The 13,751-nt window shown below is 40.7% G+C and overlaps 1 protein-coding gene across 1 annotated transcript; it reads left to right on the top strand.

Annotated features, from left to right (window-relative positions):
* The first annotated feature begins 424 nt into the window (after nucleotides 1-424).
* Nucleotides 425-12,595, top strand: LOC123500495. The gene is made up of 3 exons (XM_045249203.1): nucleotides 425-567; nucleotides 7,485-8,961; nucleotides 11,917-12,595. Exons 1-3 carry the CDS (start codon nucleotides 425-427, stop codon nucleotides 12,340-12,342), a joined length of 2,046 nt encoding a protein of 681 aa, XP_045105138.1. The 3' UTR covers nucleotides 12,343-12,595.
* Nucleotides 12,596-13,751: the final 1,156 nt, after the last annotated feature.

Raw genomic sequence — 13,751 nt, 5'->3', positions numbered from 1 at the left:
TTCATGAAACGAATATTATGCTATCAATAATCAGGTATAATAGCTTACCTCCAGTTAGCTGGCGGAGCTCCTCAAACTGTTGCCCTATGACACTGGCAATCTGGAAGAAAACCTTGACTTTGTGGTAATCTGGTTGTTTAGGATCCCACACATTGCGGTGTTCTCTTATCAATTCCAAAAGCAGTGCCTCAGCCTCCCGTGATAAGGGAAGCTTTTCAAATTTCACAGAACTCATTGTTGTAAACACGAGGGACGCTCAGCTGGCGACTTCCTCTTCTTCTTGCGCTCACAACCTCGGGAGAAAATAACTAACATACTGATTGCCGAGATTTCTCGAGAACATTCGCCGACTTTGCCGCGAAATGTTGCCGACTTTGAATCTCGGCAGAAAATTCTGGAGTGTGTTGCTCGTGTGATCGCGCCTATGCTGCACCACGACAATGCTGCCCCACACAAAGGTCGCCTCACTGTGCAGTTCCTGGAGCAGCAGGGGATCACACTTCTCCCCCACCCACCTTACTCGCCGGACCTTGCTTCTTGTGATTTTTGGTTGTTTCCAAATCAAGGGTGCGATCGCAGGGAAGCTGTTTCATCACATACAAGATCTTGCACGTGCAGTCAATTCAGAGCTACGATGTGTATCGGCTTCTGAGTACCGTGATTGCTTCATGAAGTGGCGAAGGAGGATTGAACGCTGCATACAGCCAGGAGGGGAGTACTTTGAAGGAATGTAGGCTACTATTTGGATTTACCTCTGTACTGTGAAAATATATGGTCTCACTGTCATTACTTTTTGATCACCCCGTACAGGGCCAGGGCTTTATGCTCGTGTGGCCCCGTCTCCATATCTACACTTACCCAATTTTTCTTTAAAACTATGCACACTCATTGCTGACACCACTTCTTCACTCAAACTGTTCCAAGTCTCAACACATCTTTGCAGGAAACTATATTTTTTATCATCTCTCAGACATCTTCCCTTCCTCAGTTTCTTACTATGCGATCTTGTTCTTTTAATGTCATAATCTTCTCAGGATTAGTTTCTCATTATCCACTTGATCCATTCCGTTAATCAATTTATCAACTTGTATCAGATTCCCTCTCTCTCTTCTCTGTGTGTGTTTATGTGTTTGGTTGTAAAATGTGTGTGTGTGTGTGTGTGTGTGTGTGTGTGTGTGTGTGTGTGTGTGTGTGTGTGTGTGTGTGTTTGGTTGTAGAGTGTGTTTGTGTGTGTGTGTTTTCACTGTTTGATCTGCTGCAGTCTCTGACGAGACAGCCAGACGTTACCCTACGGAACGAGCTCAGAGCTCATTATTTCTGATCTTGGGATAGGTCTGAGACCAGGCACACACCACACACCGGGACAACAAGGTCAACTCCTCGATTTACATCCCGTACCTACTCACTGCTAGGTGAACAGGGGCTACACGTGAAAGGAGACACACCCAAATATCTCCACCCGGCCGGGGAATCGAACCCCGGTCATCTGGCTTGTGAAGCCAGCGCTCTAACCACTGAGCTACCGGGCCGTGTGTGTGTGTGTGTGTGTGTGTGTGTGTGTGTGTGTGTGTGTGTGTGTGTTTATGTGTTTGGTTGTAAAATGTGTGTGTGTGTGTGTGTGTGTGTGTGTGTGTGTGTGTGTGTGTGTGTGTGTGTGTGTGTGTGTGTGTTTGTGTGTTTGTTGTAATGTGTGTGTGTGTGTGTGTGTGTGTGTGTGTGTGTGTGTGTGTGTGTGTGTGTGTGTGTGTGTGTGTGTGTGTGTGTGTGTGTGTGTGTGTGTGTGTGTGTGTGTGTGTGTATGCGTGTGTGTAATTCACCTCGGTCGTCTGCTGGTCACCCAGCCAGTCTTTACCATTACGGAGCGAGCTCAGAGCTCATAGACCGAACTTCGGGCAGAACTGAGACCACAACACACAACACATACCGGGAAAGCGAGGCCACAACGCCTCGAGTTACATCCCATACCTATTTACTGCTAGATGAACACACCCCACACATTAAGAGGCTTGCCCATTTATCTCGCCGCTTACCGGGACTAGAACCCGGGCCTCTCGATTGTGAGTCGAGCGTGCTAACCACTACGCGGTGTGTGTGTGTGTGTGTGTGTGTGTGTGTGTGTGTGTGTGTGTGTGTGTGTGTGTGTGTGTGTGTGTGTGTGTGTGTGTGTGTGTGTGTTTATGTGTTTGGTTGTAAAATGTGTGTGTGTGTGTGTGTGTGTGTGTGTGTGTGTGTGTGTGTGTGTGTGTGTGTGTGTGTGTGTGTGTGTGTGTGTGTGTGTGTGTAATTCACCTCGGTAGCCTGCTGGACACCCAGCCAGTCTTCCCCATTACGGAGCAAGCTCAAAGCTCATAGACCGATCTTCGGGTAGGACTGAGACCACAACACACTCCACATACCGGGAAAGCGAGGCCACAACCCCTCGAGTTACATCCCGTAACTATTTACTGCTAGATGAACAGGGCCACACATTGTGTGGTCGAGCGTGCTAACCACTACACTACACGGTGTGTGTGTGTGTGTGTGTGTGTGTGTGTGTGTGTGTGTGTGTGTGTGTTATCCCCTCAACATTAAACACCCCATATAACCATACACACATTCCACACATTCCACATTTCTATGATCCATAAAAAAGAAAAAATCCATCTATTTATATTCTCTTACAATATCAAAACAAAATAGATCTCTCTCTCTCTCTCTCTCTCTCTCTCTCTCTCTCTCTCTCTCTCTCTCTCTCTCTCTCTCTCTCTCTCTCTCTCTCTCTCTCTCTCTCTCTCTCTCTCTCTCTCTCTCTCTCTCTCTCTCTCTCTCTCTCTCTCTCTCTCTCTAACCTAACCTAATCTTACCCTCTCCACACACACAGGGGCTGCTTGCAGTCCTGCAGTACTCAGTGAAGAGGACGAGAGCAGGATAGAGGAAATGAGTAGCCTTGGCCTGCACCACTTCTCCATCAGCGCCCTCTTCAAGCACAGGACTAACATAGTCCGCAGGGTGAAGAGAGACAGGCTGAGGGAGGAGAGAGAGAGGAGAAGGAGGCAAAGGAGGGTGGGTGACGGAGAGGAGAGGAAGGAAAGTGAAGGAAACGAAGGAGGGTGAGTGATTGGGAAGCGGAAGGAAAAAGAGAGAAGGTGAGGGAAAGGAAGGAGAAAAGAGGGAAAAGAGAGAGAGAGGTTGGAGGAAAGGAGGAGAAAAGGTGAAGGAAAGAAGGAGGGTGAGTGATTGGAGAGAGGAGAGGAGGGAAAGAGAGCAAAGAGGGTGGAGGAAAGGAGAACGAGGAAGAAATGAAAGAAAAGGAGGAGGTTGAGTAACTGAGGAAAGAAGGAAGAGAAGGAGGAGAAAGGAAGAAGGAATTGTAAGAAAGATGAGAGTAAGTAAGAAAATAAATAAATGTTTGCAAAGTTGTCAATGGAAATGAATCAGGAAATGTGAAAGTTTTTTACAGGAAATAATAGAAAAAGAATGAAAATGTACAGTGTCATTAATGCAGGTTGTTTCCGTCCTTCCTTTAATGCTACACTGTAAGAAAACAGTCAACAAAACACATTCAGTCACATTTCACTCTCCTTACCACAAATTAAGTCAATATTTAGTTCACTACTCAAGTTCATTTCTTCTTAGTATATCAGTTGTTTTGTTCTTTGTCTATCATAAAAACCAAACTCTAAGAAAAAAATAAACAAACTACATTTGCTGATTTTATTTAATTAACTCTCTTTATCACACAAGTCAATATTTACTTCACTACTCAAATCTAATCATCCTAAGTTCATTTTTTCTTAGTTTATCAGTTATTTTGATTTTTCTTTATCGTAAAACTAAACTCAAGGAAAACAATAAGCAAAAAAGTAATAAAATCTATCACAAGAGTCTATATTTACTTCACACCTCAAATTTAATCATTCAAGTTCATTTCATCCTATTTCGTCAGATATTTTGATCTTTGTCTATCATAAAAAACCAAACTCTAAGAAAACAATAAACAAACTCCATTCACTGATCTTATTTAATTAACTCTCTTTATCACTTACGCCAATATTTACTTCACACCTCAAATTCAATCATCCTAAGTTCATTTCTTCTTAGTTTATCAGTTGTTTTGATCTTTCTCTATCATAAAACCAAACGATAAGAAATAATAAACAAAATACTGTACATTCACTTATATTTGACTCTCCTTAGCACAAATTAAGTCAATATTTAGTTCATTACTCAAATCTAACCATTTTGAGTCCATGTGTTCTTAGTTTATCGGTTATTTTGATCTTTCTCTATCATAAGACCTGTTACAAATTGTCAATATTTTCCAGTTTTAGGTTCATTTCTTGCTAATTCATCAGTTATTTTGGGTTCCTGTGTCAAAAAACTTGTTGCAAATTGGATAGTACATATTCAAATACCACATATATTTATTAATACACATCTCGGGAGCCTGAAAACACACACACACACACTCTCTCTCTCTCTCTCTCTCTCTCTCTCTCTCTCTCTCTCTCTCTCTCGCGTAGTGTAATGGTTAGCACGCTCGACTCACAATCGAGAGGCCCGGGTTCGAGTCCCGGTAAGCGGCGAGGCAAATGGGCAAGCCTTTTAATGTGTGGTCCCTGTTCACCTAGCAGTAAATAGGTACGGGATGTAACTCGAGGGATTGTGGCCTCGCTTTCCCGGTGTGTGTTGTGTGTTGTGTGTTGTGGTCTTAGTCCTACCCGAAGATTGGTCTATGAGCTCTGAGCTCGCTCCGTAATGGGGAAGACTGGCTGGGTGACCAGCAGGCGACCGAGGTCTCTCTCTCTCTCTCTCTCTCTCTCTCTCTCTCTCTCTCTCTCTCTCTCTCTCTCTCTCTCTCTCTCTCTCTCTGAATAACCATTCATTACAAGGGTACATATATACACGTACAAGTCACAGCAATAAAAAAAGTATGCCCCACAAATCTGACACGGCATCCTGTGTGAGCTGTAAGCAAGAGTGGGCACTGTACCCACTGTACACTGTACACTGTACACTGTACACTGTACACTGTGTTGGTGCTGTGCAGTGACCGCCGCTAACTCAATAAAGTGTGGGAGTTTATCTTTTATGAGAACTTCCATTAGGAAAGAGGAAAAAAAGAAATTAAATGAAACACTTCACAGATAAACATGACACATTAACTTTAAAAAGACGAGCCACTACCAGCTTGACTCAATCTTGCACACACACACACACACACACACACACACACACACACACACACACACGCTTTATCTTTTGCCTTTTTAGCTTGTATACATCTAGCATTGTACCAAGCATGTATTTTTTTCTTAACTCTATAAACAGGTACAATTTTTTTTACTCCTCTATTATATTTCTGTAAGAATTTGTCATATTTTCCTTGTACTGTCTTTCTGTACATAATATTTCTCCACTCAATATCAGCAAAATAGATCGTTAATTTTTTTTTAAATCCGTTCTTGTGTCATACCCTGGCATGCCACAGCCTGGTGGGACATAGCGTGATGCAGCAGTGGCACAAGGATGTAAATAATTACGTCTACGGGAGAATTGTACAAGGGACCCTACTGTGAACTGAACACGAGAGTGAGAGGCCTAACATAAACAAGAGAGGGAAGCCAGACATCAGATATTACGCAGACCCAAACAAACACTCAAAACAAAATACTCTGGTTACGACGTTGGAGAGTGGTATAGTCAAGACGTGTTTCCCACGTGTAGTTGAACAGGATGGGTGGTTTTAAATGGCCAATGAACAAGCAGTATTTCATGTTTAGACCAATGGGGAACGTGCTATGAGACTAGGGAAAAGTTGAGCCTATGAAACACCAGTAAGGCAATGTTGTGTATACTACGTTTAAGGTTGTTTCTACTACGTTTAAGGTTGTTTCTACATTACCTTCGTATGTGTTCTCGTCCTTACATTGTCACACGTGGACCTCCACATGTCTGATCTCTGAATGGTAGATGGTAAAATGGGCGTGGAGAAAAGGTACGAAACCTTGAGTATTTAAAATAAGCAGAAACCCGCAAGAGGATATAGATCGAGAATCTTGGCAGAAACGAGAGGAGAAAGCAGAAGGCAGTGGCCGAGAGGAGGAGAAGAAACATTCGAGTCATGGACAGACTCTTTCTTGTATTAGTGAGTAAAGCTCTATAGTTGTTAATGCAGTCTAAGACAATGTTTATGTCATTTAAGTGAAAGGAGGAAACAAATATAGGATGTGTATTTATTAGGATGTTATATTAAGATTTTATGTATGTGTAGTGCAATTCCCACAGTTGATGCATTAAGATATATAATATTGAGGAGATAATTACATATGATATATTGTGGTGTATACATTATATGGGCATTTATAGAAGTCAAGCATTGAGTTGATATTGAGATGCATCAGCTGTGAAATTGGCACCAAGGTTTTGTGGTTTTATTGTATGTGATTAACATTGATGAAGGATTTACGGAGATAAGGATTAATGGAGATGAGCTTAACATTTCTAAGGGCATTGATTGAATTTGTGTGACATTATGAGCAATCTTGAAAAGTGGTGTAATTAATCTTAGATGAATTAAAATTAGAAAATACAATACCGTATAATATATTACCTGCAGTAAGAATAAGTCTTCACTTAGAATAACACGATTGCAACTTGCAACGAACTTCCGAAACTGGTGGCAGCGGTGGGATATTATTGATATTATTGCAATTGCAATCGTTGCAGGCGTATAGTTGAGAGTGAAGACAATTAAAATTTCGATCAAGTGCATTGGATGTCACGGATGTAGCGGATGTTAACGAGTAAATATTGAGAACTTTTTAATGTTGCTTAATTGTAGATGAAACATATAGTTCATAAATTACGTCAGCGCTCGGTATCGCTTAACGGTAAAGCGAATCAGCAGCCAGCCGTCACAACCTCTAGAATGGCGCAGTCACCCCTACATCTCCGTTTTCCCCAAACCGGCTTGCATCAGTACGGGGAAATTGCGGAAGCGATCACTGACAATGCAAGGGATAATTTTTCCAAGGTAATTGGGTTACCATATTTTTGTGGAGGTGAAGAAAGAAGCCCGTCGGTACCAAATGTAAAATGTATCGCCAGCGCTCACGCATGGATAAAGGATTTAGAAAATAGAACAATGACAAACTGGACAGACGAAGGGAGGATAGAGTTGGCCAAGCAATATGCATTAGACAGTGCATATACTCATATGACACACTGTGCAACGCAACATAAAAATGATTGGGATGATGTGAGAAAAGCATTCCTTGATATTTATCCAGAGGATAGATCGCTTCCAAGCCTGATCAGTGAATTGTCATCAGTAACTCGACAGCCCAGAGAAACCATAACAGAGCTCTATATCAGAGTAGAAGGGATTGTGGCAAAATTAGAAAGCATGAAACCCACAGGTAAGGAAGTATATAATGATATATTTGTCTCCATCATTGTGAATGCCTTGCCTAAGGATTTTTCTTATATCCTTGCTGATGCAGATATGAAAAAGCCTTTATTAGTATACAAAAAGCTCTCAAATATGTAGCGTCACACCCCAGCCTTCAGCTACACGACGCTGCAGTACGCAAAGAAAATAGGGTTGTCCCAGTAAACGCAGTGACAGTGAATGCTGTTACTACAGATCACACGATGTATCGCCCTCAGAATGTCAGAAATATACATTGTCAGAGGTGTGGGCGAAATAACCACACCATTCAAAATTGTAGAACCATAGAATGCTTTAGATGTCACAAGTGGGGACATTTCGCGAGTCAGTGCACAGTGAAATTACCACCAATACCACCAAGGGCGAGGCCCACGGTAACTTGTTTCACCTGCGGGGTACAAGGGCATGCGAGTAAGGACTGCATGAACAACTCACGTAGGTACACCACATATCAAACACAAAAAAAAAACGCCAATTTACCACCAACGCAACCACATGAATCGGTGGTAATCACAGCGGTGAATAGTGACACGGGAAATGTTTCTATTGAAGTTCAGATTGAAAATGAGAGTGTATTAGCCTTGATGGACACGGGGGCAGGGGTATCTCTTGTATCGCGTGACGTTGTAGACAAACTTAGAAAGAAACACATTACTCCAACAAATAAGGTAATTCGCAATGCGAGTGGAGATGAAATGTTGACTTCAGGAAAGACTAAGCTAACTTTGACAATTGGAGGTAAGATATACACACATGATTTTGTGATCAGTGAAGATAGAGCCTTGCCATCACAGATAATAATAGGTTTTGACTTTATGAAAAGATATAATGTGAATCTAAATACCAAACCTCTGCAATTATATATTGAAGGAAGGAGAATTGTTATTGTAGAAATACCCATGATGCATGCCATCATGATAACTGAGAGAAGTGAAAAGGAAGCAGTAACAAATGAATCAAAGGATAATCCCAGTTATAAATGCTCAGTAGCTCAGACATCAATATTACAAGGAGTACGAGTGAGTTATGTGACCTTAGAAACAAAGTTAGTGGATAGTGATATCGCTATATTCGAGCCAGTTAAAGGAGTTATAGGGTCTCAGTTTTTATGTCCAGGTTTAGTGAAATTAGAAAATGACATGGAGAAGAAGAAATCTAGGTTTGTGGTGAGGTATATAAATTTCTCGAGTGAACATGTGCCGTTAGAGCCAGGGAAAACATTAGGCTACTTACAGTCATGTCAGAGTGAGGTTCTGCCAAGCGGGAGTGATGAATATACAGTGAATGGTGTGACAGAAGAAAATGAAACAGACAAAATGAAGGCCTTTTCAGAAATCATTAATCACATGTATCCTGAGGGAACAAGGAAAAATCAAATATTGAAAGAATTAGTTGTTAAATACTCCTCTGTCTTTGCTAGTGATGACGACATTCCAAGTATATCACCCTTTTTCTACCACACCATTCAGTTACAGTCCAGACCTACGTCCAAGAAACCTTATCCCATCCCAGCTTGTTTTTATGATAAGGTAGCTGAACAAATTAAAGTAATGGAGAGCCAGGGTATTATTAGACCATCCAGATCAGCATTTATCTCCCCAGTTGTTCCCATAGTGAAAAGGATGGAAAAATTAGATTGTGTGTAGATTTCAGGAATTTAAATCAGCATGTGCTGAATGATTCTTACCCATTACCTAATGTGAATAACATTTTGCATAACTTGGGAAAAGGAAAGATGTTTTCATGCCTTGACTTGAAACAAGGTTACCATCAAATACAGTTAAATGAAGAAAGCAAGCCCTGGACTGCATTTGCAACACCAAATGGATTATATGAACATAATGTGCTACCTATGGGTTTAAAGGATTCTCCTGCGGCATTCTGTAGAATTATTAATCAGGTATTGGCTGGATTGACAGGATCTGATACTTTTGTTTATATTGATGATATCATAGTTCAAGGAACAGATCTAGAAAATCATGTAAAGAATTTGGAGAGGGTTCTTCTACGCTTGCAAGATGCTCAGTTGAAAGTAAACCTGAAAAAATGTAATTTCTTTAAGGATAGTGTAAATTATCTAGGACATATTATATCAGCCGAAGGGTTGAAAACACAGCCTAGCAAAATTGAAGTTATTAAGAACATGCCAGCCCCACAACAGTGAAAGAATTACAGTCCTTCATTGGAATGGCTAACTACTATAGGAAGTTTGTGAGAAACTATGCTGAGATAGCTGCTCCCTTAACTAAACTAACAGCAGGAATGGTGACTGGAAAGAAGAACAATAACCACATAATGTGGAATGAAGAAGCTGATAGGGCTTTTAAGACCTTGAAGCAAGAATTAACACAAAATGTTGTTTTGAAATTTCCAGACTTCTCAAAGCCGTTCTTTTAACGACGGATGCTTCGAGCTTTGCCATCGGGGGATTAATACAACAAAGGGATAGCATGAATAACCTAAGACCCTTATCATTTTTTAGCAGGAAACTGAACAAGGCTGAACTTAATTATAGTACTATTGAAAGAGAGGCTCTGGCAATTGTATATGGGCTTAAGGTAAACAGAGATTTGTGCCTGGGTTACCCTATTTATATTCTCACAGATCACAGACCATTAGTATGGTTGTTGACCACCTCAAATGCAAATAGCAGGATAGTTCGGTGGCAATTAGCTGTTGCAGAGTTTGATATTAAGGTGGAATATATTCCTGGAAAAGCTAACAAGGTAGCAGATCATTTATCCAGGTTGAGGGAAGTGGAAATAAATGAAGGAAATGAACATTTGTTAGCAATAACAGAAAACACAGAAGAAAATATGGTGGATTGGAATCTGAAGGAATTAATAAGGTCACAAGATAACCATGAATTTTATGGCTTATTGAAGAAGTTAATGAGAGAGAATTTAACTGAGCAAGAAATAAAAGGAAAATTAAGTAAGCACAATATTGATAAGAGGTATAAGAAGTTAAAGATATCAGAATTGTCTCTAGACAATAATATGCTTTACAGAGTAAGTCACAACACATATGGAGAAATGACGCGTCAGATATTAGTACCCGAACAGTTTGTGCACACTGCTGTACACCTCGGCCACTCTTTGCCAACCGCGGGGCATGGTGGGCCATCCGTTACCTTAAGTAGGTGTCAGAAATTTGCATATTGGCCAAAAATGAAGGAGGACATTGAAAGATATTGCAGGTCTTGTCTCATCTGTCGTAGGCTTAAGAGGTCGGGGGACGCCCCAGCACCACTGAGAAGATACCCGGATGTTGAGAGACCTTTCCAGCGCATACATATGGATATTGTTGGTCCCATGGGTAGATCGGATAATGGATATATGTATTGTCTTGTTGTGATAGATGTGCTTACTAGATATTTGATTACAAAACCACTGAAAACCAAGTCGGCCGCAGAAGTTGCTAGAATATTTTTTGATGAAGTGATTTGTAAACATGGTATACCTGAGATGTTAGTGACAGACCAAGGTAGGGAATTTGTCAATTCTATATTACAGGGATTAACTGAGTTACTGCATTTCCGACATAGCAAAACTACAGCTTACCATCCTCAAGCAAATGGGATAGTTGAAAGATCAAATGCAACCTTGATTAACATACTGCGCACTTTGGTGCAAGATAATATGAATATCTGGGATACAATGCTCCCAATAGCTACATTTGCATATAATAGTGCTTACCACACAAGTATAAAAGAAAGTCCTTTTTATCTCATGTATCTCAGAGATCCAACCATCCCATTTGAAATGATGAAAGAGGAACAAGTTTGGTATAATGTTGATGATTTTAAGCAGGAGATGGCAACAAAAGCAAATAGGGTATATGCTAGGTGTCAGCAATATTTAGAAGAAGCTAAGGAATAAATGAAAAGGCTCAATGTAAGAAGGCAAGGATAAAGACTATTCAAGTTGGAGATAGAGTATATGTCCGCCGAGTACCCACTGCAGGAACCCCCGCAAAGTTGCAACCCGCATATACAGGTCCTTATAGAGTGACAGAAAAGGTGAGTGATGTAGTGGTCAAATTAAGAAACATTAGAAATGGTAAGATGACAACATTACACACTGACAGAATAAGAATTATCCATGAAGACAATGCTACCCCTCAGATGAACCCGAATGTCAGACGAGCATATCCGGTACACGAGCCAGGTGAAACAAGGGAAACCAAGTTGACATTGCAGACACTAGATCCTTTTCCAGTGTTCTCAGGGGATGTAGAGCACTGTGTAGATTCAGAATCGGATGACAATTCACTATCAGAAGCGAGTCATGGTGTTGATGAGGAAATTCATAATGTAACTGAGAATTTGCAAGAAGAATATCAAGGTGAAGCTACCACGTCAGTCCCATACAGTTTACGGTCGAGGACAAGTGTGCCGAATCTTCCGTTTGTAATGCATAAGCCCTTAGAATATGGTAAAAGAAAATAAATAAAATAAAATAAAATGAAATGTTCCTTTGCAGACTGTGGGGCTATGCATGGGATACGTTCAAGCCTGGGATGTACCCCAAAGCTCACCTCCTCAACAAGGGATGAGTTTCTCCCAAGACCATCAACTACTTGTAACTGGACAAGCTTATGTGGTGCCTTTTTTGTTGAAATTGGAGGATATCTATGAGCCAATTAAAAAAGCCATCAATATCACTCAGAATATAATATATAATTTAGATAAAATTGCAGGAGATGATCTTATCATCAATCAGAATATGATATATAATTTAGATGAAATTGAGGGAGATGATTTTATCTTGTTTACCTCTTTGATTTCTCAGCATATCCTGGCTTTTCAAGAAAGATTAAAAAATTTGCATGCTTCAATGCAGGATTTCCTAATGCATATTGTGGCCAATGACATTCCTCAACCTAGAAGAAAAAAAGGGGAGCAATAAATTTTATAGGATCTTTTGCAAACACATTATTTGGGACTGCTACACAAGATCAAGTTGATATTATTCATAAAAGATTACAATCGTTAGACTCCTTCACAGAAGAGGAAAGAAAACTCCTCAATGTTCATTCCCATGTTATCAATGTCACTCTCAATGAACTAACAAATGTTCATCAAACATTGGAAAAACTAGAAACTGCTACCCGTGTTACTAAGACCCTTATGACTAAGATGGAAAAACATATAGAAAATAATGAAAATCCATTCTTTCACTGGAGATTTTACTGCATATCCAGCTAGCCTTGACATCCATTGCAGCTGATCATATTAATTTTAAGATAGGATTACAAAGTATGATGGAAACCCATATTTCTCCTAATATTGTGACAAATGCATTTTACTACAACTTTTAGATGAGATATCAGTTAAACATGAGTTATTGTTTCCTCCTAAACCAGAATATTTAGGATTACACAGAGCTGCTATTCGTGTAATCCATAAGACTGCATTACATGACTTGAGCTTCTACTTACTCGTTCCTTTGCGAGGAATTCCAGCTGACACCTTTGATGTCTTCAGGATGACCTCCTTCCTTTCCTATTTCTAAATCAGATGCTTTTTAATGCATCAACCTTCAAGGAAATATTTAGTGATTAACAAGGCAAGAAATCAATTTTTTTGACTGATGATTTTGATGATTGTAGGATGTCTGATGATATATTGATATGTCCTCCCAACCAACCTATATATTCCACTAACACTGATTGTTGTGAGGTTGCTATTTTTCTGCACAAGCCTTCTGTCTCTGATATATGTAACACGCTGATTGTGAAGTCTTTCAAGCCTATTTTTGTTGATCAGCCATCTGGGTGGAATTATGCCACAAGCAAACCACTAGATATTACTGTGAATTGTAAAAACTCCTCCATTCCTACTACTAGACACATTATTAATGGTACTGGCCTTCTGAAAGTGAGTCAGGGTTGTTCTATACATAGTGATACATTTTCTCTCCCCTGCTTCCTCTCATTATATTGCTGAAGCTCCTATGGTTATTCAACCTTATCCCCTTACTACTCCCATTGCCTTCTCATCCTGGGAACATTCTGTTATTGTGAATACCACTAATATCAGCATTCCCGACAGTTTTGGTCTTGAGCCCTGGTCTGTCCCAAAATATATTGCACATATGCAGCCGCTGGCGAAACAGTCCCCTCCTACGGCACTCGACTGGCACAACTGGAAGGACTGGCTCTGGATCCTATTGCCTATTGGGGTCATCGCGGCCGGCCTGGTGGCCTACCGCATCTACCGACCCTGTGCACTCCTTGGCTTGGCACAGGCTGCGCCAGCCCAGGTGACTGTCAGCACACAACGCCAGCTCAATCCAGAGGACACCGCTTATCACGC

The sequence above is a fragment of the Portunus trituberculatus genome, unplaced genomic scaffold (assembly GCF_017591435.1).
Source record: "Portunus trituberculatus isolate SZX2019 unplaced genomic scaffold, ASM1759143v1 PGA_scaffold_314__1_contigs__length_179449, whole genome shotgun sequence".
Taxonomy (NCBI): Eukaryota; Metazoa; Arthropoda; class Malacostraca; order Decapoda; family Portunidae; genus Portunus; species Portunus trituberculatus.
The sequence above is the reverse complement of the archived record's forward strand: the minus strand, read 5'-3'. Positions and strand labels throughout refer to the sequence as shown.

What these genes read in the sequence shown, in the direction of transcription:
- LOC123500495 (XM_045249203.1), top strand. Translation starts at nt 425, where the DNA reads ATGCTGCACCACGACAATGCTGCCCCACACAAAGGTCGCCTCACTGTG. An exon ending in TGGTTGTTTCCAAATCAAGG is followed by an intron (nt 568 to 7,484) that starts GTGCGATCGCAG and finishes TTGCTGATGCAG; the next exon opens with ATATGAAAAAGCCTTTATTA. An exon ending in CAGCTTGTTTTTATGATAAG is followed by an intron (nt 8,962 to 11,916) that starts GTAGCTGAACAA and finishes GTTCCTTTGCAG; the next exon opens with ACTGTGGGGCTATGCATGGG.